Below are 12,798 nucleotides of genomic sequence, written 5' to 3' on the forward strand. Positions count from 1 at the left end.
ACAATTGGCAATTTAAGTTGAAATAAACATACAGAAGAAGATAGAAATAAAAAGAATAATGAATAAAAGAGAGAAAAACTACAAAAAGGAAAGGCGACAAAATATCAAGAAAAAAAAAATAAAATGAAGAAACAAACGAAAGAAGATGAAAAACAAAAGAAAATAAATGGAGAAAAAAATAATAAAGATGAAACATGGAAGCCTTAACGATGAAAGCTCGAGAAACGCATAATTCTGTTAGTCTTATCGAACCAAATTATGTTGTATATAATTTATGCTTCTGGGGAGATTTGTGATGAGTAAAAATTGGAAAACTGATATGATTTAAAAGGCCAAGTTGGTCTTCAGAAACATTTCAGATAGAACCCATCAGCAATTAAAAAATACCAGCTAGTCTCTAAAACAATGAAGTTGCTCTTCATAAAGATAAAATTCGTCTTCCGTAAAACCAAATTGTTTTTTTTTTTTTTTCAGAAAAGCTTTTTTGGTATCCTGAAAACTCAAAGTGATCTACAGCTGTGATCTCAAGACTATTGTATGAGAGTAGCATCACTTTCATCCGTTACCACAGATATTGATTTGGGACTAATCGCTAACTCTTAGATGCAAGCAATGTACTCTCCAATAGTCGAGATCTGTCCTGGCCACGTCCTTGCGAATGCTGAGGAAGGGGAAGGATGGTTTGTTGGACACCTACTTAAGAAAGATGCATAAAACTCTACGACCTCTCATAGGTGCCACGGGAGGTTTTTGTGGAATTGTGTGGAAGGTTATAACAGTAGGAATCGTTTTGGTATAACGTGAAACACAGAAATAACTAAGATAGAAATACAATGTAGGAAAGGGACGAGCCTGGAATTGAACCCACGACCTCCTGCTTATAAGGCAGAAGCGGTAGCCACTAGACCATCGAGCTCGTCTTGTCTTCAGAAAATTAGAATTATTTAAAAAAAAACAAATTAGTCTTCAGAAAAATGAAGTTAGTCTTCAAAATGAAGGAAATGGTCTTCAGAAAAATCTTGTCGATGTCGCGTCAAGTACGAGACACTGAAGACAGCCTAACATTTAAGCCGAAATACGAATCTGTATAGATTAAAACGTGGTGGAATTAAATGGAACAGTACTGAACACGCAAATTTTCTTTTAAAAGACAAAAATTGTACTTTCTGAAGACCGAATCGGACGACTATCCGAAGATCAAGTTTATTTTATTATTTTTTGAAAAATTACTTTAATACAGTATATAAAAATTGAATTTGATTTTTTCGGAGATCATATTGGTCTTTCTGAAGATCAAATTGATCTTTTTATAGTGAAAATTGGTCTTTCCGAAGATCGAATAAGTACCTCCGAAGAGTAAATCGTTCTTTTCGAAAACTAATTTGGTCTAACCGAAGACCAAAGTGATCTTCTTGAAGATCAAGTTGGTCTTTCCAAAGACCAAATTGATCATTCCGAAGACAAAATTAATTGTTTCCGAAAAAATTTGTCGTTTCCAAAGACCAATTCGGTCTTTTCGAAAACCGAATTGGTCTTTCCGATGAACAAATTGTTTTTTCCGAAGACACAATTTAACAATCCGAAGACCAAATTGGTATTTCCGAAGCCCAAATTGGTCTTTTCGAAGACTAAATTTGTCAAATTAGCCGTAATTTGTCTTTCCGAAGACCAATTTGATCTTCTCGCAGATCAAGTTGGCTTACCAAGACCAAATTGATCATTCCGAAGACAAAATTGGTTGTTTCCGAAGACCAATTCGGGTTTCGAAATCCGAATTGGTATTTAAGAAGCCCAAATTGGTATTTCCGAAGCCCAAATTGGTCTTTTTGAAGACGAAATTGATCTTTCTGAAGACAAAATAGATCGTTTCCGAAGACCAAATCGGTCTTTTCTGGTTTTTTCGAAATCAAAATTGTTCTTTTTGAACTCAGAATCAGAATTGGTCTTTATGAAGACTAAATTGGTCTTTGGTCTTTCCGAAGACCAAATTGACCAATCCGAAGACCGAATTGGCCAATCCGACGACCAAATTGATCTTTCCGAAGACCAAATAGGTATTTACGAAGACCAAATTGGTCTTTACGAAAGCCCAATTGGTCTTTTCGAAGTCAAAACCAGTCTTTCCGAAGACCAAATTCATCATTTTGAAGTCAAAATTAGTCTTTTTGAAAACCAAATTGATCGTTTCCGAACATCAAATCGGTCTTTACGAAGACCAAATCGGTCGTTTTCGAAGACCGTATTTGTCTTTCCGAAAAATGCAATCTCATTACCAAATTCGTCCAAATTAGACCAAATTAGTTTTTGGAAGACCAAATTGGTCATTCCAAAAACCAAATTGATCTTTACGAAGACCAAATTGGTCTTTCCGAAAACCAAATTGGTCTTTTCGAAGACCAAAGTGATCATTCCGAAGACAAAATTGGTTGCTTCCGAAGACCAAATCGGTTTTGGCTAAGACCAAATTAATCTTTTCGAATTAAAAATTGGTTCTTTTTGAATTAAAAATTGGTCTTTTTGAAGACTAAATTGGTCCTTCCCAAGCCGAAATTGGTCTTTGGTCTTTCCGAAAACCGAATTTGGTTTTCCGAAGACCAAATTGGCCAATCCGGCGATCAAATTGATCTTTCCGAAGACCAAATTGGTTGTTTCCGAAGACCGTATTTGTCTTTCCAATCAAAAAAAAAATATCAATCTCATTACCAAATTCGTCTTTTCGAAGCCAAAATTAGTTTTTCAAAGACCAAATTGGTCTTTCCGAAAACCAAATTGGTCTTTACGAAGACTAATTTGGTCTTTCCGAAATCGAAATTGGTCTTTCCATCTTTCCGTTTGTGTTTCCGAATACTAAATTGGTTTTTTCGTTTTCGAAGACCAAATCTGTCTTGGCTAAGACCAAATTAGTCTTTTCGAATTAAAAATTGATCTTTTTGAATTAAAAAATGGTCTTGTTAAAGACTAAATTTTTCTTTCCGAAGCCGAAATTTGTCTTTGGTCATTCCGAAGACCAAATTGGTATTTCCGAAGACCAAATTGACCAATTCGAAGACCAAATTGATCAATCCGATAATCAAATTGGTCGTTTCCAAAGACCAAATAGGTCTTTACGAAGGCCAAATTGGTCTTAACGAAAGCTCAATTGGTCTTTTCGAAGTCAAATTGATCTTTCCGAGGACAAAATTCATCATTTTGAGGTAAAAATTAGTCTTTTCGAAAACCAAATTGATCGTTTCCGAACATTGAATCGGTCTTTACGAAGGCCAAATCGGTTTTACTATTTGTCTTTCCGAAGTAAAAAATTATCAATCTCAGTACCAAATTCGTCTTTTCGAAGCCAAAATTAGTTTTTGGAAGACCAAATTGGTCTTTCCGAAAACCAAATTGATCTTTATGAAGACCAAATTGGGCTTTCCGAAGACTAAATTGGTCTTTCCGAATAAAAAATTGGTCTCATAAAAAAATCAAAATTGGTCTTTCCAAAGCCGGAATTGGTCTTCCCGAAGAAGAAGTTGGTCTTTCCCAACACCAAATCGATCATTCCGAAGACAAAATTGGTTGTTTCCGAAGACCAATTCGGGTTTCGAAATCCGAATTGGTCTTTCAGAAGACCAAATTGGTTATTTTGAAGTCAAAATTGGTCTTTCCGTAGACCAAATTTGTCGTTTCCGAAGAACAAATTGTTCTTTCCAAAGACAAAATTTATCAATCCGAAGACCAAGTGGTATTTCCGAAGCCCAAATTGGTCTTTCCAAAGAGAAAATAGGTCGTTTCGAAAGACCAGATCGGTCTTGCCTAAGACCAAATTGGTCTTTTCGAAATCAAAATTGTTTTTTTTAACTCAACATTGGTTTTTCCGATGACCAAATTGGCCAATCCGGCTACTTTAAAAGAACGTTCCGCCGGAACCTCTTACGGAGTCACTTTACGGAAATGCTCGAATACCATCATGCGACACATCAAACTTCATCATTTCAAAAGTTATGGCATTCTATGGTAGTTAAGTACTTCCTGGACCGTACTTGGACCACCTGGAACCGATAGACAAGTAGTTTAGCAGTTCATGGACAATATTTGAACCCTTTTAAAATGAAACTCAAATTGCATATAGGTAATAGAAACCTCTATATCATATGTGTGCCGCTCGGATCTTGATCAAATTTGGAATAGTTTATGCGTCATTTCCAATCAAAATATCTGAAATAATCATTTCCAAAGTATGCGTTCTGAGAAATGACCAAACTTGCTAACACCCATTTCAAATCCGGAACCAAATGGCCAATCCTAAAAATGGTTGTATGACATTCGCCAGAAAGTCATTTGCCAGAATCAATTTGCCAGAATCGTTTGCCAGAATGCACCATTTCTCAGAAAGCCATTCGCCAGTATGCACCATTCCCCCATTTCGTTAGAAATAGACGTTTGTCAGGATTAAAGCAATGGTGGGTATGATCCCTTCTTTAAAACAAGTCGCTTGCCCGGATTAATGCAACGGTAAACATGATCCCTTCTTTAAAAGCAGGCGCTTGCCCGAATTAAGGTAATTGCAGATGTGATTCATTCTTTAAAAGTAGGCGTTTGTCGGGATTAATATAATGAAAGATGTGATTCCTTCCTTAGGCGCTTGCCCGGATTAACGCAATGGAGGATGTGACACCTTCTTTAAAAGTAGGCACTTGCCCGGATTCAGGCAATGGCGGATGTGGTCCCTTCTTTAAAAATAGGCGATTGGCACAAATAAAGCAATGCTGGATGTGATCCCTTTTTTAAAAGTATGCGTTTGACAGGACTAAAGCAATGATCAATATAATCCCTTGCGCTTGCCCGAATTGAGGCAATAGTGGATGTAACTCCTTCTTTGAAAGTAGGCGCTTGCCCGGATTAAAGCAACGGTGGATGTGATCCCTTCTTTAAAAGTAAGCGTTTGCCTGGATTAAGGAATGGTGGATGTGACTCCTTCTTTTAAAGCAGGCGCTTGGCCGGATCAAGGCAATGGTGGATGTCATTACTACTTTAACAGTAGGCGCTTGTCCAGATTTACCCTTTTTGGACGGATGGGTCATATGTGCCCAGCGCGCTGAGCAAATGTGACCCAGTCGTCCTGAAAGGGTTAAGGCCAGAGCTTGAAATATTCATCTTCATGAAGCAAATTCGGTCCAAATTTTGACAAACATCGCATGAATATTCAAAACATAGAATGACATAGTCAGACGAGACTAAAATAAATACTCTAATATTCAACTGAACTACTAATATTCAATAACTAATAATATTCAACTGAATATTGACTGTCCAGAGCCGACTATGAATGTGTCGGAAGTGAACTGACAAGTGAAGAAGAATGGACTTCACCAAAAAATTTCGATTATTTTACACTCTGGTTAAGGCAATGGGGAATGTGATCCCTTCTTTGAAAATAGGCGTTTCCCAGGAATGAAGCAATGGTGGATATTATTATTTTTTTTAAAGAATGCGCTTACTCTGATTGAGGCAAGGGTAGTTGTTATCCCTAGATGTTTGCCCATGCCCGTGTTTGAAAATGGCAATTATGGATAAAGTCTATTCTGGGGAATGGGTTTCTGGCATATGGTCCATTCTGGCAAATGGGTTTTTGGCAAAAATCATTCAGGCAAATGGTTTTCTGGAAAATGTCATTCATCATTTCATTTATTTAGTCTACATCTATACAGATAACACTGAATCAACAATTTGACGCCACAATACACGGTTCGAGGCCGCATCTATCCATCCTCGAATACGCCCCACGCTCGCCAAGTCGTTCTGCACCTGGTCTGCCCATCTCGCTCGCTGCGCTCCACGTCGTCTCGTACCTGCCGGATCGGAAGCGAACACCATCTTTGCAGGGTTGCTGTCCGGCATTCTTGCAACATGCCCTGCCCATCGTACCCTTCCGGCTTTAGCTACCTTCTGGATACTGGGTTCGCCGTAGAGCTGGGCGAGCTCATGGTTCATTCTTCGCCGCCACACACCGTCTTCTTGTACACCGCCAAAGATGGTCCTAAGCACCCGTCTCTCGAATACTCCGAGTGCTTGCAAGTCCTCCTCGAGCATTGTCCATGTTTCATGTCCGTAGAGGACTACCGGTCTTATTAACGTCTTGTACATGATACATTTGGTGCGGTGGCGAATCTTTTTCGACCGCAGTTTCTTCTGGAGCCCGTAGTAGGCCCGACTTCCACAGATGATGCGCCTTCGTATTTCACGACTAACGTTGTTGTCAGCCGTTAGCAAGGATCCGAGGTAGACGAATTCCTCGACCACCTCGAAGGTATCCCCGTCTATCGTAACACTGCTTCCCAGGCGGACCCTGTCGCGCTCGGTTCCACCCACAAGCATGTACTTTGTCTTTAACGCATTCACCACTAGTCCAACTTTTGTTGCTTCACGTTTCAGGCGGGTGTACAGTTCGGCCACCTTTGCAAATGTTCGGCCGACAATGTCCATGTCATCCGCGAAGCAAATAAATTGACTGGATCTGTTGAAAATCGTACCCCGGCTGTTACACCCGGCTCTCCGCATGACACCTTCTAGCGCAATGTTGAACAACAGGCACGAAAGTCCATCACCTTGTCTTAGTCCCCGGCGCGATTCGAACGAACTGGAGTGTTCGCCCGAGATCTTCACACAGTTTTGCACACCATCCACCGTTGCTTTGATCAGTCTGGTAAGCTTCCCAGGGAAGCTGTTCTCGTCCATAATTTTCCATAGCTCTACGCGGTCTATACTGTCGTATGCCGCCTTGAAATCAACGAACAGATGGTGCGTTGGGACCTGGTATTCACGACATTTTTGAAGGATTTGCCGTACAGTAAAGATCTGGTCCGTTGTCGAGCGGCCGTCAACGAAGCCGGCTTGATAACTTCCCACGAACTCGTTCACAAATGGTGACAGACGACGGAAGATGATCTGGGATATCACTTTGTAGGCGGCATTAAGGATGGTGATCGCTCGAAAGTTCTCACACTCCAGTTTGTCGCCTTTCTTGTAGATGGGGCATATAACCCTTCCTTCCACTCCTCCGGTAGCTGTTCGTTTTCCCAGATTCTGACTATCAGTTTGTGCAGGCAAGTGGCCAGCTTTTCCGGGCCCATCTTGATGAGCTCAGCTCCGATACCATCCTTACCAGCTGCTTTATTGGTCTTTAGCTGTTGAATGGCATCCTTAACTTCCCTCAAGGTGGGGGCTGGTTGGCTTCCATCGTCCGCTGAACTGACGTAGTCATCTCCTCCGCTGCCTTGACTTTCATTGCCTGTACTCTCAGCGCCATTCAGATGTTCCTCGTAGTGCTGCTTCCACCTTTCGATCACCACACGTTCGTCCGTCAAGATGCTCCCATCCTTATCCCGGCACATTTCGGCTCGCGGCACGAAGCCTTTGCGGGATGCGTTGAGCTTCTGATAGAACTTGCGTGTATCTTGAGAACGGCACAGCTGTTCCATCTCCTCGCACTCCGCTTCTTCCAGGCGGCGTTTCTTCTCCTGAAAAAGGCGGGTCTGCTGTCTCCGCTTCCGTCTATAACGTTCCACGTTCTGCCGGGTACCTTGCTGCAGCGCGACCGCCCGCGCTGCGTCCTTCTCCTCCAGAATCTGTCTGCACTCTTCGTCGAACCAATCGTTCCGTCGACTTTGACCCATATACCCGACGTTGTTCTCCGCTGCGTCGTTAATGGCTGCTTTGACTGTATTCCAGCAGTCCTCAAGAGGGGCCCCATCGAGCTCACCCTCTTCCGGCAACGCTGCCTCGAGATGCTGCGCGTATGCAGTGGCGACATCAGGTTGCTTCAGTCGCTCTAGGTCGTACCGCGGCGGTCGTCGGTACCGAACATTGTTAATGACGGATAGTTTTGAGCGCAGTTTAACCATCACCAGATAGTGGTCAGAGTCGATGTTAGCGCCACGATATGTCCTGACGTCGATAATGTCGGAGAAGTGCCGTCCATCAATCAGAACGTGGTCGATTTGTGATTCTGTCTGCAGTGGCGATCTCCAGGTGTACCGATACGGGAGGCTGTGTTGGAAGTAGGTGCTGCGAATGGCCATATTCTTGGAGGCGGCGAAATCAATTAGTCGTAGGCCGTTTTCGTTCGTCAGCCGGTGAGCGCTGAACTTTCCAATAGTCGGTCTAAACTCCTCCTCTTGGCCAACCTGAGCGTTCAAATCTCCTATGATGATTTTGACGTCGTGGCTTGGGCAGCTGTCGTACTCACGTTCCAGCTGCGCGTAGAATGCGTCCTTATCATCATCAGTGCTTCCGGAGTGTGGGCTATGGACGTTGATTATGCTGAAGTTGAAGAACCGGCCTTTGATCCTCAACCTGCACATTCTGTCATTGATCGGCCACCACCCGATCACACGCCTTTGCATATCGCCAATCACTATGAAAGCTGTTCCCAGCTCGTGTGTGTTGCCGCAGCTCTGGTAGATGGTATGATTACCTCTAAACGTTCGCACCATTGATCCCTTCCAACAAACCTCCTGCAGCGCTACGATGCCGAATCCACGGTCCTTGAGCACATCGGCGAGTATGCGTGTGCTCCCGATGAAGTTGAGAGATTTGCAGTTCCACGAACCGAGTTTCCAATCGCTAGTCCCTTTTCGTCGCAGTGGTCTTCGACGATGGTTCCGGTCCGTACTCTCTTGTTGATTGTTCGTTGCTTATGATTTTTAAAGGCTGGCTTGCAGGGCCTGACACCAAACCCCCTAAATTTCCGGAGGACCATTCCTCCTTATTTCCGGTGGACCATGGTGCACAGTTTCACTTAGAGTCCCTCGCTGGCACTCGGACGATGATCAGCCGGCCCTAACATGGGGAACAGACGCTGTTGTGAGCCGATCCTGACATGGAGAACAGACGCTCAATAAGATTTGCACCTCCGGAGAGGAGCAAACCCCCCCTTCCCTGTCAGCATACGACCATAGTTCCCACCGGGGTTGGTTACCCGATCTTCCCTAAGGTTGCTCGTATCCCGGCCAGCACCGCGGGGAGGTAGAGATAGGAGTTGCTGGGTAAGAGGCTAAGGACCGCGAGATGGGGTCTATTTTATTCCTTCAGGTACGCGAAGTACCAATGGTACGCTTTACCCAGCATTTGCCGTGCCTGGAAAATGTCATACAATCCCTAAAAATCCATGAAACTGCTAAAACTTGAATAAATTCCACTTCTTTTGATGAAAGTTGCGAAAGAAAAATGCTGAAAGATAGAAAAGTTACAATTAAAAAGATTTTCATTTTCGTTTTCTAAAGGGGGTTGGAAACGGAAGGGGTAAAAAAACAGGTTCCTGTCATAAGACAAGTGTAGTGAAATCCCAATTTTTTCACCTCATTTTTTTTAGTTTAGTGTTTTTTTTATTTTCCCATAGAGTGATTCCCACACGTGATAAAATGTGACAAAATCTGATTTTTTTTACTTTCGATTTTTTAATTCATTTCTCAAATATGAATCAGTTTATGCCGTTTTTCCAAGTCGTGCATCCAATGATCGTTGCTTTATTCGGTTGCCATTTAGCCGAATACGCTGCTGGAGGATTGCCGCCGAGAAGAACAATTTGTCAGTCGTCATCAGGCAGTCATGACGGTAAGGCGCGTTTCCCAATATACCACCACATGGGCAGCGCATCCTAACGGGAGTTTGGTGGAGGGGCTGGGAATCGAGCCCATAACCATTCGCTTGTAAGGCGAACGTGTGGCCAATTACGCTATGGGACCCCATATCGATGAAAGTTATTTCATGAAAATCATTGTTGTTTGTGGTAGGGAGCGAGACCATTTGGGCAGCACCCCCTATTCCCGTCCGCAACGTTAATAACTCGATCGCGTTTCAACCAAATGGCATGATTTTTTGTACATCACTAGATATCGACAGAAACTAACCTTGTACTAAAAACAAGTAAGTCGGTTTTAATGTTCTCGAGTAATTAACGTTGTGGACGGGAATAGGGGGTGCCGCCCAAATGGTTCTCTACCCAATTATTTGCGAAAAAAAAACACTGAAATTTTCAAATATAATCGGGTTGTGACAAAATCGAGTTAACGCTGTATTTCATTTAATTCCACGACGTTGTACTTTTGTTTGTCTGTATGTGTGTATGTCTGTATGTGTTTATGTCTTTTTTACAAGGGAAAATACATTTACGCAATACTTAGCACACGTGCTAAGTAGTTGCCAAACTACCACACGGAAGTGTACTGGAGCGTCGGACTCGACCAGTGAAGGCAATACTGACTAAACTCCTTTGGGCTCCGCCCATCATTTTCCCCAGGACCAGTTTCCCAGCATTACTTCTAGAGGATAGGCAGTACTAAATGTTCATTCACGCTCACACAGGCACTCATCCCGTATGAGCAGGGTTTGCAGAAATCGCTCTCAATAGATAACGAACAACAATAAAAGAGATGCAAAAACCTCTTCGAATCATAACAAACCATGAAAACAAAACTATCGCACTTGTATACAAGTTGAAAAAAAAACTGATTCAAATAGGCGGCCCCCACCGAGTTGGTTTGATGAAACGCTTTGTTCCCGCTAATATTATATTGGGGACCATATTTTTTTCGCACAGCTGTGTAAAACAAGTTGAAATGCATAATCAGAACCGGTTCCCCCCGCAATTGGGGCTTCTTAAAATAAATTTATCATTGGTTGTAGACATGATAAGTGAGAGATTTTCTCATTCTCGTTTGGATTCAAACCCTGCGTATAAGGCTTACTTGAGCGAGCTTTTTTACACACTTTCTGATACACTCTCTCTGACGCACCATATGAGTCTTACTTGGATGCTCACCACTAATATACCACGTGTGTCTAACTTGGGTGCTCACCCTTTACACCCTCACATCCTAGAGCTAGACTAACTTGGATGCTCACTAGAGTGATTCAAATTTCGACTATTTCGCTCCCTTGTGCTTAAACGATTGTTTTTGCTATTTTAATAGTTAATTTTTAGTTGGTTTGGATGAAATTTTATTGTACACATGTTATTTGAAGGTTATATGAAAATTACTTTGAGAATTGCTTTTAATGTAAAAGTTATGTACGTTTCGTGAAGCAGCCCACAATCTATTTGAATATATTAAACGCATCGCAATCAAAGAATAGATCCTAAGTTGAAAGTCAGTTATTGTTGCGAAGTAATATGATTTTGATGAGCAAAATTGTAAAGAAAACAGAAATGCTCATTATTGATATTGATGTTATTCTTTTACGTGTTAAATTGAATTTCCTTAATAACTTTTGTTGCCAGCATCAAATCGTTTAGCAATGAAATGAATAATATTGTGCCGATTCCCTCTGCAATTATTTTCCCAACATCCTTCACCGTAATGACTGAATATGAAAGATATAAACATTTGCACTGAAATCTGTCGAAACATTCGTAATCCACTGTTCCAAGCAAGCAACAAGAGCTCAGCTCTCCAAACCAATTACGCAGCATGCACAGCTGAGTTAGTGTTAGATGACGATCTGCAGCATTACCTGCTCTGCTGAGGGGGGAATTTCAGCTAACGATATCCAACGACGATCACTTTTCCTCACTCGTAGACAGACAGTAGTTGCCGTCGCCAGTCCATGCCGTGTGTAGTGGGGGCGGGGAGCAATGTCGGCAAAATAGTTTGTGCAATTCGAAACGAGGGTTGGTTCGTGTTACTCACGTGTGCTGTTCCCACATCCAGGTCCACAGAAATACACATTCGTCTACCCGATTGAACGAAGAGAATGTCCATACCGATCGACCCGCTGTGTTGAAGTGCTGTGTGCTGCGTCCCAGCAGTGGAAACGATAATGAGCGGAAAAATCAGCTGTTGGTCCATCGGCAGCAGCAGCTCGGTTCAACGCTAAAGCGACAACCGCGAAAATTCATTCGAAAACCGGTTCCGCCATGTCATAATGAGCTGTCGGTTCGCGTGTGCCGTGGGGTGATTTGAGGAAGCTGTCGATTGGGAAAACCGGGCTTCTCGCACATCGGGAGGCAACAAGAAGAAAAAGTGTGAAAATTAATTCGATCCATACTATCCGTCGTACATCGTAATCAACATACCACCATACCCGTCGGTATCGTTAGTCGTCCCGTGCTTCCGCAACTGCAGCTCGGGTGTGTGCGGATAAAACACACCTCCCAGAGAAACCACCGCAGATCATCGATTGTGTTGTGGCTTTTTGTTTTCACGTGTGTAAAGAGAAATGCAATAAAATATAAACATGCGCGTGACTTCCTCGATCGCGTGAGAGAGATCTTCTGTAGCCCCCCGACCCGGACTGCATTTGCCTGAGTTGTGTATTTGCCGTTGTTTTGTTTTGTGCACACATCAAACATCCGGAAGTGCAGTGCAGCAGCGGCGGCCGGCGTCGGCGATGAAAAAGAAAACCAGTAGCGTGTTCGAGCTGCCGCCCAAGTGTCCGGCCCTGGCGGATAAAATTACCGGCATCTTCGGCTGGCGGCACACCTACCGGGTCTCGCAGAAGCAGAAGGGCATCCCGCACTGTCACCAGTATCTGCACAAAACGTACTCGCTGAACCTGCCGCGGAAGACGGTAAGATCGATTGGGGCTTGGTACGGGACGGGTTTTGAAACCGTTGTAACGTTGACGAGGGGTTTGTGTCAGCCATTGTTTTAATTTTCGTTTCTAAGTACATATTGTTGATTATGCAACCCACTTAATCCTTTCCACCAACGGTTCAAGGGGAGTTGGTTTCTAGATCTAACAAGGCTGGATGTCCATGTCATAGCTGGTTTTTAATTAGTGGGAGCTACAACCGTATACTTTACTGTCGAACGCCTTTTG

At 42.8% G+C, this 12,798-nt stretch overlaps 1 protein-coding gene across 16 annotated transcripts in view; it reads left to right on the forward strand.

Moving 5' to 3' along the window:
- Positions 1-12,798, forward strand: part of LOC134207880 (partitioning defective 3 homolog) — a 449,770-nt gene that overhangs the window by 241,464 nt on the left and 195,508 nt on the right. For 9 of the 16 annotated variants that reach the window (XR_009978437.1, XR_009978438.1, XM_062683878.1 and 6 more), the window contains exon 2: positions 11,688-12,546. The exons of the other annotated variants lie outside the window; for them this stretch is intronic. Coding sequence is in view for 7 of the 9 variants with exons in the window: in XM_062683878.1 (XP_062539862.1) it covers positions 12,367-12,546 (180 nt within the window). In the remaining 2 variants the exon portion in view is untranslated. The remainder of the gene's footprint in view (positions 1-11,687; positions 12,547-12,798) is intronic. 16 annotated transcript variants of the gene reach the window in all.

Source organism: Armigeres subalbatus, chromosome 1 (genome assembly GCF_024139115.2).
Source record: "Armigeres subalbatus isolate Guangzhou_Male chromosome 1, GZ_Asu_2, whole genome shotgun sequence".
Lineage (NCBI taxonomy): Eukaryota > Metazoa > Arthropoda > Insecta > Diptera > Culicidae > Armigeres > Armigeres subalbatus.